General features: G+C 39.5%; 1 protein-coding gene across 1 annotated transcript in view; it reads right to left on the bottom strand.

Moving 5' to 3' along the window:
* Positions 1-15,997, bottom strand: part of slc38a8b (solute carrier family 38 member 8b) — a 56,402-nt gene extending 40,405 nt beyond the window's left edge. Inside the window, exon 1 of the mRNA XM_048262884.1 lies at positions 15,686-15,997. Within this exon, the coding sequence (XP_048118841.1) occupies positions 15,686-15,883 (198 nt within the window). The 5' untranslated portion in view covers positions 15,884-15,997. The remainder of the gene's footprint in view (positions 1-15,685) is intronic.
* Between the last annotated feature and the right edge of the window lie 2,047 nt (positions 15,998-18,044).

Raw genomic sequence — 18,044 nt, 5'->3', positions numbered from 1 at the left:
TAGACATGGTGGTTGCATTGCTTAATAAAAATTGATAGTTTAAAAGTAGACTGTTTAAAAGCTGAATGTAGATAGTTTAAAAGTTGTTGATAGACAGTAGATTGTTTAAAAGTTGTTGATAGACAGCTAGTTTAATAGATAGTTTAAAAGTAGACCGTTTAAAAGTTGAAGGTAAATAATTTAAAAGTTGTTGACAGACTGGAAGTTTAATGATGTTGATATTCAAATAGTTTAATGGCTGTGTATAGGTAGATATATGACGATAACTGAAAGTTGGAATGGCTCTAATGTTTGCTAGCAGTTATACTGATTTGTAACTATGCTAACTATGTTTCTTAGCTAATGTTTTATAGCAGTGCTAGCAATGCTAACATGCTAACCATGCTTCTTAGCTAACATTTTCTAGCAGTTTTGCTAAACATGTTAACTATGTTAGCAATGTTAACATGCTAATAACTATGTTAACATGGTGACTTAGCTAACATAGCTTATTATTTTTAGCAGTTATGCTAACTATGCTAACTAGCATGTTAACATGCTAACTATGCTAACCATGTGACTTAGCTAACTTAGCTAATCATTTTAGCAGTTATGCTAACTATGCTAACTAACATGCTAACATGTTAACTATGCTAACCATGGTACTTAGCTAACTTAGCTAATCATTTTTAGTTGTTATGCTAACTATGCTAACTAACATGCTAGCGATGCTAACATGCTAACTATGCTAACCATGTTACTTAGCTAACTTAGCTAATCATTTTTAGCAGTTTTGCTAAAAATGTTAACAATGTTAACAATGTTAACATGCTAACTATGTTAACCATGCTAACTAGCTACAGTGGGTAGGAGCAGAGCCTGTCTACGGAGAGCCTTGCCACTCCGTATTAAGTCCCATTGTACCGAATTTTACATGCAGTTCCACCAGAGTTCAACTGGGGGCGATCGCCATGAGTGCAGAATGAATGGGAGTCAATGGAGCTAGACAGCTAAATTGGTCTCTTTCACCTGATTGTCGTGGACAAATCTTAGATTTGATTGTAGTTTGTATAACTTCAACATGGGTTATAGGTCAAAAGTTGAATGAACGAGTACTTATGTCCTTTTGATTTCTTACAGGTTGGGTCGTTGTTGCACATAACACGCTAGCTTTGTGCTAATGAATGACGTCATTGACACATTTGAAAGGCTTTTTAGAACAATTAAGTGACTTAAAAAAATATAATACTCAACCAAGTGTATTTTCTTTGCCTCCCCTTTAGAATGCAATACTCAAATTACTTGAAAAAAATATATATATCCAAGAAAAGTGGATTTTGAGGGGTACAGCTCCATAGACCTCCATGCATTCTGCACTCGTGGACGAGCGCCCTCATGTGGAACCACAGAAGCAACTGCAACCAGTTCAGAAACCGGAAGTTTTCCGAGAGTGGCAGTTCTCCCCTTATTAGACATTCTCTGGTAGGAGTCATAGTTGATGACAAGTAACAGTTACAATGGCTGAACAGTTAAAAAGTTCAGTAGTTTAAAGGGTTAAATTGTATGACAGTGAAATATTGTAGTGAGGACTTTTATTTTGAAACAGTTTTTGGCAGAGGAAGCAGTTGAACAGGGTGTGTAGTCTTAATAGGGCCAGTTTGTATGCTTAAAGTCTGAGACTGGCAGTTGATCCAGGTGACCTGAACACCTGCCATAGGATTCTAATTGCTTAACGGCCGTATTATGATGTCATAATCGGCAATGTTAAGTCTATGGGGATTTTTAAAAAGTTTTTTTCTTTAATAGTTTAAAAAGTATAAAAGTTTCAAAGTTGAAAAGACATAGCAGCTTGGTCCGTTTGAATACCTACGTTACAAAGTTTGAATGAAGTTTCTAACTAGTGGGAAGAAGAAGAAGAAGAAGAAGAAGAAGAAGAAGAAGAAGAAGAAGAAGAAGAAGAAGAAGAAGAAGAAGAAGAAGAAGAAGAAGAAGAAGAAGAAGAAGAAGAAGAAGAAAAGAAGAAGAAGAAGAAGAAGAAGAAGAAGAAGAAGAAGAAGAAGAAGAAGAAGAAGAAGAAGAAGAAGTTGCCTAGGAAGAACAGTACATGCACTGTAATAAGAAGCCTAGGAAGAACAGTACAGTGCATTTTCATGCACTGTAATAAGAATAATTCGGATAACAGTAGAGTGCATTTTCATGCACTCTAATAATAATAATAATAACTATTATAATACAGACATGGTTACTAAGGTGATACTAGGATAGACATGGTGGTTGCATAGGTTAATAAAAGTTGATAGTTTAAAAGTAAACCGTTTAAAACTTGAATGTAGATAGTTTAAAAGTTGTTGATAGACAGATAGTTTAATAGATAGTTTAATGTATGTTGATACGCATAGCTTGATAAAAGTTGATAGTTTAAAAGTAGACCATTTAAAAGTTGAATGTAGATAGTTTAAAAGTTGTTGATAGACTGATAGTTTAATAAATGTTGATATTCAAATAGTTTAATGGCTGTGTATAGGTAGTTGACGATAACTTAAAGTTAGAATGGCTCTGTTAGTGGGAGTCGTAGTTGATGACAAGTGACAGTTGGAATGGCTGAACAGTTAAAAAGTTCAGTAGTTTAAAGGGTTAAATTGAAGAGTTTGGTTCCAAAACGCGATAAACGCCAATTTTGAAAAAATCAAGTTACCGCCAAAACAAGCTCCCCATTTACTCTCTATTCAAAGTTCGATAATCAGTTTTTAACAAAACGCGATATCCGCCGTGTTTCGCTGCTGTTTCTTCCCTTTTTCCCCAAATAGAGACAAACGCCAATCCTGTTTTTCCGCAAAGCCCGACAGTTCCATTTTACCAATCACCACGCACCATTCCATGACGCAAACTGTCATGGCGGCGCGCTGTCAGTAGACGCCGGTAAACACTCACCATAGACTTTTAAGTTTATACCTATACTAAAATGAAGAACTTTGATGGTATTGAGGAGCCAGTGGTCGTGTCGTCAGTGGGAAAGAAGCGGAAGCCGTCAAAAGACAACCACGATAGGGGAGTCAGAAAGAAAATCAGAAACTCAGGCGGTGGTTTGTTCTCACAGTGAAGCAAAAAAAACCTAGAAACAAACCTAGACAGAAGAAGACTTGTTTGGTTACCATAACGACGATGGAGCAGAGCGCCTGTCCTCAGCTTGCCTGGCTATCGAGTTACGTGAAACACCACAACATGGAGTCAACTTCGACCGATGTAAAGCCACAATCCACAGATACATTCTTTAAAGGAACCATATGTAAGATTGTGGCCAAAACTGGTACTGCAATCACTTTCAAATTACTGTAGAGCAATGTATCCCCTCCCCCTCCCCCTCGACTCGAGGTTGCCAACCCAGATGCCGAAACACTACTGACTTTGTGATTAGCAGATAGGTGGAGGGTGGAGCATGAGGACAAAACACAACATGACATGAAAAAACACAACATCAGTTGAGGGCTGCAACTTCACTTTTTAAATGACAATATCCTGGCCGAACTACTGTTGTCAGTGATATAAGTATTTGAAATGAACATGATTTCTTAATGTCTAGTGACATATCAGGGCCATTTTATGATTAATTGAAATACATTTCTTACATATGGTTCCTTTAACGGTTACTTTACCATCTATGGTGTAGAACCCAAAGCATTTCAAGACACCACAATTTAGATGAGTTGGGGACGTAATTGTCCGCTCAGGCTGGCCGTTCTGTGCGTTATCTTCCATTTTCGAAACAGGGTGGCTGCATGGGCTCTGGCTCCACTCATTATTGTAATAATAATGCGTTATCATAATAATAATTGAAGGACCCATTATCACAGTAAGACATTAACACATTATGAACACAAAGAGTTAGGCTACTCAGGGTTTCCCGCAGCACTTTGCAGTCAAGGCGGCCACCTTGGCAAAACAAGCCTGCCACCTTAACTACGTCGTCAAAAAAAAAAAAAAAAAAAAAAAAAACGTGTTACTTTGTCCTGTTTTCTCCCTTTCATTCCAAACCGTGACCATCGCCAATCTCCCTTCTCCGCAGAACGCATTAAAAAATAAGAAGAAACGTGTCATGAATCGAAAAATAATCAGATTTTATAATCTTTACATATCTGATATGCCTCCGAATCAGAGCTAGTGAGCGGAGCTGAGCGGTGCAAATATCTCACTCCTAGTTCTCAATTATCAGTGAAATCGCGAACAGCCACAGCTCCGTTTAATTGTCAGGTGTGATGAAATGTGTTCATATTCCCCTTTTTATGTCATAAATGTTGCAGGCCTATGGGAAGGTTTAGTGGTAGGGTTGTCCAATGATCAAGTTGTTGCTTCAATTTGTGTTTTAATTTATGGGACGCACCGATGCTGGGTTTATCCGTTTGGCGCAAGTTTAAAATATTTAGCCGACTGCGTGATTTGTCATTTTCGTTCTTTTGGCAATAATCCCGACTGATCCCTTTAGTTAACGTTGCCAAGCTTGTTTGTTGTTGCACTATCAGTGTTGAAGTCTTTTAAAATAAATGTTCTGAGTGAAATATATTGCCGTTGCTGTTAATTCTTTGGGACCTGACGCGAATTTGACCGGAGAAGCGGCCGAGTAAACAGCCACCTGCTCTCAGCAGTGTTGACTTGCGCGTCTAATCGGACGTGCAAGACTGACAATAGACGGACCTAGGCCCATCCGTGCCTACGCGTATGCTTTCTAAATTATTTAGCTAACTCCATCCCCATCAACGAACTTAGGCTATATGGCCAATATCTTTGAAATTTAACGGTCTTGGTTTCATTAGTGGGCATGCCTCCAGACTTCGTGTGTGAGCGGTATGGGAGGCTGAACAGAGCGCCCACCCGCCTCTAAATTAAAAGCTCAGCGCTCAAATTCCATCCATATTATACAAAACTATAAAATGATCTAAACTTCATTCACTCTCGGTGTATAGATCAGGACAGACTTGCGGAACAGGCTGCAGGTCAACAGTCTGACAGCCTGCATGAAAATAAGCATTAATGGTCCAATAGTAAAACAGTGCAATTACCAAAGGGCTCTTGAAATGATCTTTTTAAAGCCAAGGAGGATGGCTTGTAACAATGCTAGTTGTCAGCTCTGTCATAAGTAGTGACTGATCACATTTGCACATTTTGTTGTTTTGCACTTTCTTTTGCACTTGTTCTATAGTTTGTAATAGTTTGTTTGGCGTTGATACTTTGTTAACTGTTATTTTGAGAAGCTGGTTAAATAATTGTTAAATATACAGAGTCTAGTGTATTGCACAAACAAGACCGCCCCCACCGACGGCAACCGATACAAGAACCAACCACCCCTTCGGATGGCAACCAATACCAGACGCCCCCCCCCCGGGACCTACGACCTACCACCTTGACTAACACATTTCCTGCGGGAAACCCTGCTACTTCAAAACTTATTGACACGTCGTAATTACAGGTTTTTGGTTCATACTTTTTGGTATGAGGCCGGTGTGAAGACTCAATACAAATTTAATTGAGGACATCTGTACGCACAACTCTTTCTTACCATGGCACTGCTGTGTTTAGAAAAATGTCTTTACATTGGGCCAACTTATCAAACTTCCCAGCAGACAGGCGAAAGTAGGCCTACTCGTGGTGCTTCTCCTCATCTAACAGCCGCACCTTTTGCATACGTGTGGAACACTCCTTCACTTGCTCTTCCTTCGTTCAGTGCTCACACATCCCACCTTCTTTTCTTCAGGCGTTTCAGGCTTCTTTGGTGGTTGTGTCCTACTTTCAGGCTCGACGTACCGCTCCCAGTTGGTGGGGCAGAGTATCACAGTTAATCCGTAGTGCGCAGGCGCCAACCTTAATGATCTAACGCGCATTCAGGACAACAGAAATTGGAGTATGCCTCATGTACAGTGGGCAGTGCTTCGACTTGGCCAGCTTCACTAGCGGTCCGCGCGTGGGATCACGCGGTATCACGCGACTTTAATTTGTATTTTTTTTTCAGTGAGGCGCTGCAACAACCCAAACAACCGTAGATGGCTCAAGTGAGCAGGGTGTCTCAGAAAAGAAATGAAGCCTGGAAAACCCTACACAGACTTCACTACAGACTTTAGCAGACTGGTTTTAGAAATAATTTAATAGCCAGAAATATGCCTGCCCTGCCCTAATAAAAGAAATATTTGGTTAACTGCGAGTGAATCCCGTTTGCAGCCCATTAGAAGAAACGGGACAAATTAAACATTCTGGTTTTCTCGAGTGCAACGATGATAGACAGAAATCATTTGGACAAAATCTAGAGCATATTAACCTCCGTTGCTCAGCCAAATGCCTTCCTGTTACGTCCTGTTATCACGGAGTTAGCCTACAGGCGGTAAACGATTTTTGATGGTGCAAGTTTACTTTATTAGCGAATTATTATTTTTTTTATTATTAAAGAGTGTTTTTCATTTTAAGGTTTGACTTCGTGCTTATTCAGTAGAGCATTTAGTGCTCTCCCCAATCCCAGACGTTCACATTGCATGTTTGTTTGTAATAGATGTAACCGTGAGATAGGCTATGCGTTTGACGGCAATGAGTTGTTAACAGACATGAACCAAGACATATAGCCCAGCAGCAATCTAGGGACTGTTCGTTATTTATTGAAGGGGCCACCGGAGGAATTTTGAGTGCTTCAGTTGCAAGTTGCATGATCCTCTCTTGCCTGCTAGAAATTGTTCAATGACCCTCCGACAGAATTGTTAAAAAAGACATGACCCTGCCCTGCCAATTGTCGCTGTCTTCCGCCCGCGCCACAGCCACACACTTTGTGATAACGTTCTTAAATCAATCTTTCCCGTGAGCTTGCATGCTACCAGTCCTTCCTTTTCAAATGTGTTGCGCCTGTTTGCACAATTTCACAAATAATCATATGTGATTAATAATATGACAAATAATCCCTGTGCATGGGGACCGAAACAATGCATGCCAACTTTTTCACGTACGTGTTTATCACGTATTTTAACTTTCCCCCGCTGTCTTGCTGTTTTAATGTTTTCCCGTAGAATATCCCATATTTTAATACTCTAATAACAGCCCTGCCATCGGGCCTGTCTCTGTGTTGCCCTGTTGCTACCCCTTGCCCTTCCAACGAAACAGATGTCTTCAAATCATCGTTTTCCTTGCTTGAAGGCGAACTTAGAGTGATGTTAACCTATTTAAGTTTAATGGCGTGATTGTTGTGAGAGCACGAGTCACTGGCGCTTGCATGTTCGGCCTTATGTCTACGTGCGCACCTGAGGCTACTCAGCTACAAGAGAAAGAATTTCCCCTGTTTGTATGTTCACTGCAAGTTATTTTCTGTGAAATAAGCAAATGTATTTGTTCAACTTTATGAAGCAGAATTACGAATAGGCTACTTGGAACATAATACATTTGACAAAGGACATATGTATGTTGCTAGTGACAAAATATTAACTTTCAGTGTTTTTTACGATGTCTTTGTCATGGGGAAGTGTTTTTCCCCATGCATTTATTCTAGGTTACTGTCAGTGACTGCCGTGAGAGAAGCGGGTTCTGTGTTTCGTTCAAGTCAGTGACTGACGCAAGAGAAGCGGGGTCTGTGTTGTGTTGTGTTAATTTATTTTCATTGGGCATACCGTGCCGTGCCGTCCACAGCTCTTCAGTTCTGACAAAGCCAAAATTATTCCTTTTGAAACAGTGAGTGCAGGAAGCGCGTTTGTATGGTTATATTGCTTGACGGGGGGGATCCCAAGCAGCTTTCAGCCATAAGGCTACTTTGAGAACATTTCAATTCACCCGACACTAATATTCAAAATGTTAAAAACTATTTCGGCATAGCCTATAAAGCAGTTTAATTAAATGGAATGTTAGTTGTAAACAAACAAGCTTGGTGAGGCTTGGCCTCACAGATGCGCTCGTGCCTTAGATGGCAGAAAAAATCTTCACGATAGGCCTATTAACTAACCACCCGATTTATGTTGGCTGGGGGGAAGGGGGGCCATCAGACATTTGTGCCCAGTTAATCTGGCCCTGCCCCCAACAAATCACACCTTCCCACCTCTGACAGCTTAAAAGAAGTCAAGAGGACTCCTTACTCACAGACCTATTCACTAACCTGCGGCATTTTGCCGTGTTTTGAAATCGTATACAGCTACAGGAGCTTCCAATCGTGAGGAAGCATTTTTGCATTGTAGGCATAACTAACATGCAATAACGCCGACAACAACAACCAAAACTAGGCTAATCATTGTCAACATGTAAATTAAATGTAACATTATTGTGAATCAAATGAAAATGTTCTCTTTTGCAAACGTAGGCATAGTAACAGAATAATTTAATAATGTTACAAAGATACTACATCAATCCGTATGTTTCATTAGGCTACTAGGCTATTTGTTTTGCCTTGATTCATTTAGGCTAGGCCTTTTAATTCAGGGGCCGTATTCACAAAGAATTTTAAGGCTAAAAGTAGCTCCTAACTGGCGAATTTAGGAGCAACTCCTAAAAATAATGGGCGTGTCACTCCTAACTTTAGGACTCTATATAACTTTTTCACAAAAAGTAATTCACGAAGCATTTTAGACCTAAAAGTAGCACCTAAGTCTGGGACAGCTTAAGTCGAGAAGACTCCTAACTCACTAAGACCTATTCATAAACAGCTTTTTGTGGCATTTTACGTTGCAATGTTTTGAAATCGTAGCCTATGCTAACAGGAGCTTCCAATGCAAGGAAACAATTTTGCATTCATAAAAGGGATGCAATAACGCCACCAACAACAACCAAAACTACTCATTGTTAACATGTAAATGAAATGTAACGTTTCTTTGTGAATTAAAATTAAAATGTTCTCCTCTTTGCAAACGTAGCCTAGGCATATGGTGACAGATTAATTTAATAATGTGGCAAAGGTAGGCTACTGCATCAATCCATAGGCCTATTTTTCATTAGGCTACTAGGCTATTTGTTTTGCCTTACTCTTTATTCATTTAGGCTAGGCCTTTTTATTCAGTTATTAATCATCTTCGTCTTTTCGCACTACTTGTGTAGCGCAAGATTCTCAACCTGTCACCTGTCACTCATCATCGAAGAGAGGTGTTTGGAATTCCCGCGTTACAATCGTCAGCCAATCAAGGTGGTCACTTCAGTCAAGCTCGTGCATGAGTAATGACGTCATCCATAGCCACGAAGACTCACTCCTAGTTTAGGAGTTGTCTGAAAGGCTTTGTGAATAACTTTTAAGAGAAAACTCCAATCTAAAATCTTTAAGTGCGATTTAGGAGTAGCCTACTCCTAGTAGTAAGATAAAAGCCTTTGTGAATAGCCTACGGCCCCAGTTATTCATCATCTTCCGTCCTTGTGTAGCGCACGCATTCTGAGACCTGTCACCTGTCACTCATCATCGTAAGGGAGGTGTTTGGAATCATGCCCGCGTTACAATCATCATCAGCCAATCAACCAATCAAGGTGGTCACGCTTGCCCATTTACCCAAATTAATAGTCGAATATTACTGATGATCATTGTTATTTAAGAACATGCAGTGTGCGTAGGGTACCAAAAACATCTTGCTCGTAAAAAAGCATCATAACGCTCTCATAACATTCTGGCGGGTCTGTTATTTACTGTAGGCTGCGCAAACCACAGGCCTTTATTTTGGGCATTCATTCATTCAACCTTTATTTATTCTCGGAGGGTCATTGAGGGAAGCCCTCATTTTCAATGAAGCCGAGATTACAGAAGCGCGAAGCAAAAGCTCCACAAACAAGACAACATTCGAGGCCTTCTGTTGAAGAATTTTATATAAAGCCTGCGCTACCAGTAATCCTCCTGCCCCTGATAGGCCTACCACAGCTGTGGATAGTGTGGAATGTTCAAGTAATAACACAATCCAATGTGTGTCTCAATTGTCCCCCGCTGACCACCTCACACATTTCTCTAGATTTTGCAACGAACTTACATGACACAATGCCATAAAATATGCCAGTTTTAGGACACAGAATAATGTTTGTAATGATACCAGGTAGGCCTACGTTTAACAGTACCTAACAAGTGTAATGAGCTATTCATTGTCGAAGGTGCATGGTGAAGTGAAATTCTTACTTTGGAAAACAAACATTTGCCGATATCATCGCCGATCATCAGAATATTGCAACAGATTCTGTGTTCTGGACTGCAGGTAACTTGTTAAGCCAGCGGTTCTCAAATTTTTATTTCATTCCCCACTTTGATCAAGGGGCATGACTGATGATAGTGGAGATAACGTGTTATCCCGAGGCTTTTGCAAGTCAGCATCTTCGACGGTAGTCTATTAAAATTTTTTTTTTTAAAGTTTTCGATGTCCCAAACGGAGAGCCATACTTTATTGTTTTTAACGATCTCTATGCTACTCACAAAAATGTAGACATGGGGACATGATAAAGTAGGCTATCCAACTATCGTGTGTTAAATTATTGTGATTACGAGCCAGTGGTTTTCAAACATTATGCGTGACTCGGACATCTAACTAAATGCAACAGGCTCATATCGTCCCCCCCAACACTGACAATATAAGATATTTTTTCGTTTCGTGGAGCGGCACCGGTAGGTTATCAAAAGCAGATTTCGATTTTCGCTACCACCGTGTAGTCAAGCCTTAAGCCATACCCAAGTAGCCTTAATCGAGGTAATGTTTAATTACGATTTATTTTGTTATTGAATTCGTAGGCTGGGATTCCTCTCGGTAACAATTACTAAAGGTAGCCTAGCCTCCTGCTTTTTCAGAATGGGTGGCAGTCAGGCTACTGACAGAGTGATGTACAGTGGCAGAGCGACGCACAGTGGCTGAAAGTGGTACTAAAGCTTCACGCGCAAATGTGACGGAGGAGTATACCATTTCCTTAAGGATCATCCACCGAAGGTTCCTGTCTGCAGGGCAACTTCCTGTGCAGCGCTGGGTGAGTTTATTTGTTTTATTTCATGACACTAGTTCACTGCCTGTACAAAAATGTAGCCTATTCTAGGAAACGTGTTGCTAAGTTGTGCTCTGATTCGCTCCTGTAGCATGTTAGCATTGTAAAGCAATGACGGGATGAAGAACGAAAATGTTGGAACATTACTTTTCAGAGGAAATGGAGGAAAACAATAGCCTATAGACACTTTCAGACATAAACTAACACCCTGACATCTATCAAGAATAGCCTAGTGCTGCATGTCAGAACGCAAAACATTGGTATTGTTTTTATCCGGACATAACACTGTGATATGCACATCCACCAATTGCTGTAAACAGACACTTATATTCCAGTAAACTTGTAACATTAGCCTACTGTAGGGTGTCATACTAGCCAACAGAGAGTGTGTCATTCGTGGTTTAGGCCATGGTAGACCTAGTGGTTTTCCATAATAGTTTTGTTCCTAAATAAATAAATAAATAAATAAATAAATAAATAAATAAATAAATAAATAAATACACAAATAGATAAATAAATAACATGCTAAAAGTGAGATATTATGTAAAAAGTTATTCAAGTTGTTGGTTTGTAGGCCAACCCATTTCAGGCTGAAATGGATTTGTGGTTGACTGCCACTGTATATTCTGATGAGCCACTAGCATATGCTATCTCAGTTTCCCCTTAACAAAGAAATAAAATGTTATTTTAACTTTTGTTGTTGCAGGTATTGGCAAAGATAGAGTAGCTTGAGTGGCAAGATATTATGCAGAGAATGCTGAAGCCAGACCAGAACGTAGGGGTGGTGCTCACAAAGTTACAGAAAATGAAGAAAAGAAACTTGTGATGGATCACATGCGGAAATACCTTCCCAGTGACCTCAGTGTGAAGAAAATGGTGAATTTGTTCGATTTGTTCAAGCAGAAAAATCATGACGCTGTTAGCTACTCTCTCTATTACAGTGTTTTCCGATACAGTTTCAACCTTGCATTTGGACATCCAGCCACCAACGTGTGTTCTACATGTGCAAAGTTTCATCTGCCCAGTTTTCAAGAACCCCAGCTTGCCCGAAGAGGAGAAGTGTACAGCATCAGCATCTTTCATTTTGCATCGCAGACGAGCAAGGGTGTTTTATGATTTGCTTGGGCAAAGTGACAATGCAGCATTGACAGTCTGCTTCGACATGATGCAGAATCTGGTACTCCCAAGAACCCCCATTGGTCAGGCTTACTACTCCCGCCAGCTCTACATGTACATCTTTGGTGTTGTCCATGCTGGGAAATGCAGCAAGCAAAGCAAGGATGACATCCATCTTTACACATGGATGGAACACAAGAACAGAAAAGACACTAATATGACTGCTTCTGCTCTGAACCACTGTTTTCGGCAGCCATTGAATGTTGCACTTTGCAATGTTCAGAAGTTGAGATTATTCAGTGATTCCTGTTTTGGACAAAACAAAAATGTGAATGTTCTGTCAATGCTGTTTGCTTTAACAAAGCAGAATTTTCCGAATATGATCACTGAATATGTGTTTCCCATCAGGGGACACAGTTTCCTTCCTGTCGACTGCGTTTTCGGGAGGATTGAGCAGCAGATTCGAAAGCACAATTCTATCCTCATGCCGGAGGAGTACAATGACATTTTGAGGAACCATGGGCATGTCCATGTCTACGGCCAGGACTGGCAAGCTTATGACTTCAAGAAGGCAACACAGGTTTTTGTAAAGCCACAGAAGTCATTCAAGCTTAGTGATGCTAGAATGCTGGAATTGAGGAATGACAAACTTGGATTCAAGACTATGTACAACAGTGACTTCTGCTATCACTCGGTTTTGGAGCGAGGACAGAACTGGGCAAACTTCAAGCCGAGTCAGCTCCCAAATGTAAAATGTAAGCACAGTGAAGGATGCAAAAAGAAAGGATGTGCTTAACTTGCTTGCTGAAATTGGTGCCAGTGACACTGTACGTGCCTTCTATGATGGAGCACTCATTGTAAATGATGCTGACTGCGACAGCCATGAAGAATAATTCTGCCGATTGTGCCTTTTGAGTTCACTGTTTCAGTGCATAACAAGTGTGTGTGTACACGTGTGTATGTGAGAAAGACCTGAGCAAACAGGAGGAGGAGAGTTAAGTGAGTGGGGAGAAAGTCTGTGTGTGGTTGGGTGTGTCTAGATAATGGCACTTCACAATGACACTGAATTGTAGTTGTCCATAATAAATAGATAAATAGATAGATAGATAAATAAATAAATAAATAAATAAATAAATAAATAGATACATAAATAACATGCACTACAACATGATTAATGTATTTCATATATCGGTGTTCCACTATAAGAAATTTGTTCAAGTTAGCATTGTTATGTAAATCGACGGTCATGGTTGCTTATAGCCTAGTTATGTTGCACAATCTCACACAGATGTATCGTTTATTTAAAGTTATATTTTGCACAGAAATATTGTTATGTTTTTTAATGACACAGAAATGTTGTTTTTATGAGCATGTTTTTATGAAGCATTGTGATGGATGTATTTTTTAGAAATCTTTTGTATCTATATGTATAGATAACTTACTATTTAATACTATTTAACTTAATAATTGTACAGTTTTGTACATTGTTTTGAAAATGGAATGAATGTAGTATGTACAGAATAACAAGATGAATGCAACAGAAACAAAATGTTGCTCTAATGTTACATACGAGTTCAGGACGCACTTCAAATGTTCCTATTAACAGCATTAATATCAGACTGAAATGAATGCAATCTGAAAAAGGCGGTGAGATGAATGTACTTTTAAAAATTGGTTTAATAGTTTAATATAAGTTGTTCAAGTTTGGGATTTGTCATATGTATAGACAACCTTTCCTTGTTATTTATTGTTATGTCTTTGCACAATTTCATACAGAAAGTGAGTTTTTGTTGATGAAATGGATTTGTAGCATTTTGGGGAAAAATGTGTTATGGATATATTGCATTTTGGAGGGAAAAAAAGCTTGTTTAATAAATGTTTAAAAATATGGATTTGATTTTTTTATGTTATAAAAGACTCATAATGATATATTACAGTTTGAAACAGAAAATAACAGTTTTCATATAAACAGTCTTTTGGGAAAGAAAATGCCTTTTTTCTCAATTTAACAATTTTGGATTTATAGCGTTTTGGAACCAAACTCTTCAATTGTTTAACAGTGAATTATTGTAGTGAGGACTTTTATTTTGAAACAGTTTTGGGCAGAGGAAACAGTTGAACAGGATGTGTAGTCTTAGGAGAGCCATATTGTATGCTTAAAGCCTGAGACTGGCATTTGCTGCATGTGGCCTGAACACCTGGCATAGGATTCTGATTGCTTAATGGCCGTATTGTGATGTCACAATTGGCAATGTTAAGTCTATGGGAAAATTGAGTAGTTTTTAAAGTATAAAAGTTACAAAGATGAAAAGTACATAGCAGCTGTGTCCTTTAAAAGACCTATGTGGCAAAGTTTGAATTAAGTTTCTAAGTTACATTACATTACATTACATTTGGCTGACGCTTTTTAGCCAAAGCGACTAACAACATAGTAAACAGTTAAACAGTAAACAGTTAAACGGTTCAAGCTGAATTGCGTGCAGAAAAAGTGGTAAGCAGAATAAGAATAAGAAGCATAGGAAGAACAGTACATAATAATAAGAGAAAGAATACTTTGGATAACAGAACAGTGCATTTTCATGCACTGTAATAAGAAGCCAGTGCAGTGCATTTTCATGCATGCACATGATTACCCTAGCAACCAGCATAACAACCACTTTATTTCACTTTATTTGGCATAGCAACCACCACACGTACCCTAACAACACCTTAGCAACCATCTTCATTACGCAAGCAACAACTTAGCAACCACAACTATAATGTCAACCTAGCAACCGCCATAGCAACCAATATGATTACCCTATCTACTAATTTATTGTCGCTAATCAATCTGTATGAACTTATTGTAAACCAAAAGTTGATATATGTGGGAGGGAACTTTTCACCTTGACAGCTTGGATCAATTATTGCAAAATTCCGATTGAAAACACTTCCGCAAAGGATGCTCGTGTTTCCTCGCGTATCGGCCCTCTCTCCTTGTTCTCACCATAGACACAATATACACGGTTCTCACCTCCTCTGGTTGCAATTAGAGAATGAGACATCCTTGATGATGTCGAGCTTTGAACGATTTCCGGAGCACGAGCTGGAGGACCAGAGAGGCCGAATAGAGGGATGAGATGCATCTAATGTCTTGTGTGTGAACGCTTTGGGTTGCTCTCAAAGCACTATATAAATAAAAGTGACTTGTCCTGACTGGTCTATTAGCACTACAACTAATTGCCCATTTGACAAAAAAAGCTGCTGGAATTTGATTCATCGGTCTAAAAAATGTTTCCATAATAACTGCAGTAAAGGGACAATTCATGTCAACATACTGCATTTTTAGTAAAGTGCAACTTTCTTGTCCAAAATATTGCATTCCTGCATATGAATTGTAGCTAAGGAATTCCTCAAAAACTGGCGTTTTGACAGTAGCTAAACTGTAATTGTGGAGAAGCCCAGCTTAAGATAACAGCTGCAAGGCTACTGATAGCTGAACAGATTGAACTTCTACCTTAATCTACTCAATATATCGACCAGGTGCTAATAAACAGAAAGTCAACGCTCAGAAAGTACATGGACCCTTGGCTTTTGACCTATTCAGCAAGCAGTCTAGGCGTATAGGCCTATTACGATAGCTAGGCTACTGTTGTCTCTGCTGTCTTACCATTTCCACGCTGAGGGCAATATTCACTCCACCTGCTTTCTCAAAAGCCCATGGGAAGTTGAGCAGTCCGGCGCCCAGCGCAGATTTTAGCATGATGAAAATGGCTCCAAAGGAGCCGAGACGAGGGACATCTGACCCGCGTGAAGGTTTAGACAGTAAACTTATGCTGCGGATACTCTCTCGTGCCAACTCCTCCATTGTTTGTCACTCGCTACTTTAGTGATAACGCTCACGTATATTACCTTTCTGTCTATTAGATGGTAGCCTAAGCAGGAGTCTAACTTCACCAAAGCTTTAGGAAAAAAAGACGAGATGCCGTGCTTCTTACTATATTATATAGCCAGCTTGTGCTGTGTTTAATTAGTCGCAAGGCACGGGGACGCAGTGAAATTAAGACAAGAATGTCACGTCTTGAGAAGAAATTTAGAACCGCCTTGTGACAATTGCGTGCGGAATTTTAGACTAGCGTATGGCGAACCAAGCTCCTAAAGAATGGCTTATTATGCTCAAATAGAGCCCTATGAAGAATTTAGAATATAGAAATGTTGATGATAAACTCATGAACATAACAAAATTGCGTGGAACTTTTAGCCTACCATTTACAATAGCCTAGGCTACTCTCTATTGGCTATCGTACTATTAGCATACTCTCTATTAGTATAATGCATTATTGCATTGCATGTAAATGCAATGGACTATTATCACTGTTCTTCTTATCGTCTTTTATTATTCTTCTTCCGACTAAATTTGACGTTTAATAACACTAAAACCACTGAACCGTCATTCAAACACTCATACAAAGGTCTTGTAACGGACAATTGTACAATGTATTTTTTTACATTTGTGAACTTTATACTTTTTGAGATATTTACGATAAAAGAGCAATACATTCCCATTGAGTTAACATTGACCGCCTTGGCGGCAACTTTTAGCAATATGACGTGACCTGCACCTGAAAGCAATCAACAGCTGGTCCGCTGCAATCAATCTTTCTACCACTGGAGCTGTGAATCTTCTGAACGTTTTGGCCTGCCTTGATACTTTACTTGCTCGTAAAACTCTCCTCCAGAGGCACATTTCTCTAACTACAGACAATTGAACAAAAGATATTGACTGCAAGATGGTGGCAATACCATATAAAACCAGACTTGTCATATACCCTCTTAATCATTTATAAAATCATGTCCCTAATTCAATTAAATTTAATCTGGCCCTAATTCAATCATTCAATCAATCAATCTTTTAATTCTAAATGTACAATGACATTTAACCCTTTTATTTAGATGTTTGCAGTTGTTTTATTCAGTGAATCTAATGAGGTGGAGGTGATACCATCATGTTGGCTGAGTGTGGATGAAACACACTCCAGCCACCTCCTGTTTTCCCCCGCCATATGCCTCAGAATGAAGACACAGGTACAAAACAGTTGCAATTTCACTAAGACAAAACTAAATCTATGATGTGTTACTGAGTGAACAATGGAAGTCTGTCCTTTCGTCTGATGAAAACAAAACCGCCATTCAGGCGGTGTGTATGAACATTACAAGTTATTGCCATTGAACCACTCAGCAAGACAATGACCCAAGTATGTCCACTGTCCAATAAAGCAAATGAAGCATCTTCTTATCCACAGTACTTGACCACGTCCAGCCATCAACATCGGCTACACCACCAAGGGCCCTTACCCCTGTGCAATCTGGTACACAAACATCTTGATTTCAGCAAGAATACTAAGAATCTGTATGCTAAGCATGAAGACAATAACTTGTGAATTGTTTCCGTCCTACAGACCGGGATCACATCATACTACGGGCACTGGAGGAGCTGAAGGTGCAGGTTCGACAGAACACCCTGCTTTTACAGGCTCTTACTAGCAGACAACCGGTCCAGAACACCAGCCAGTTGTCTGAAGAGTACAAATTCCCAATGACCTGTGATGAGGACCTCACAAGAGTTGAGGAGTTATTAGACAAACCACAAAAGAAAGCCCTGGTATGGTCACAATTTGTTAATAATTATCAATAATTATTCACTATAATCAAAAATATTAGCCCCCTGGGTCCTGATTCAAAAGACCAAATGACCAACAATGTTAATTTTCTGTAAATCACATTAAGTTATTTCGTTGTCTACTGCATTTCGTTGTCTCTGTACTAGTACTCTGCACAATGACAATAAAGTTGAATCTAATCTAATCTAATCTAATCTTTCTAAAACACTAGTATCCATTCTGTTCTCATCTGTAGACTGCATACCTCGCAACACTTGGAGGTTGCAACCCCGGGGATGTGGTAAGGCGAATGCTGCGCCACATCATGGATGACAATTAAGCACAGCAATTCAACTGGCTGGGGCGCAG

The sequence above is a fragment of the Alosa alosa genome, chromosome 14, assembly GCF_017589495.1.
Source record: "Alosa alosa isolate M-15738 ecotype Scorff River chromosome 14, AALO_Geno_1.1, whole genome shotgun sequence".
In the NCBI taxonomy this organism is placed as follows: Eukaryota; Metazoa; Chordata; class Actinopteri; order Clupeiformes; family Clupeidae; genus Alosa; species Alosa alosa.
This window is presented reverse-complemented; position numbering and strand designations above follow the sequence as displayed.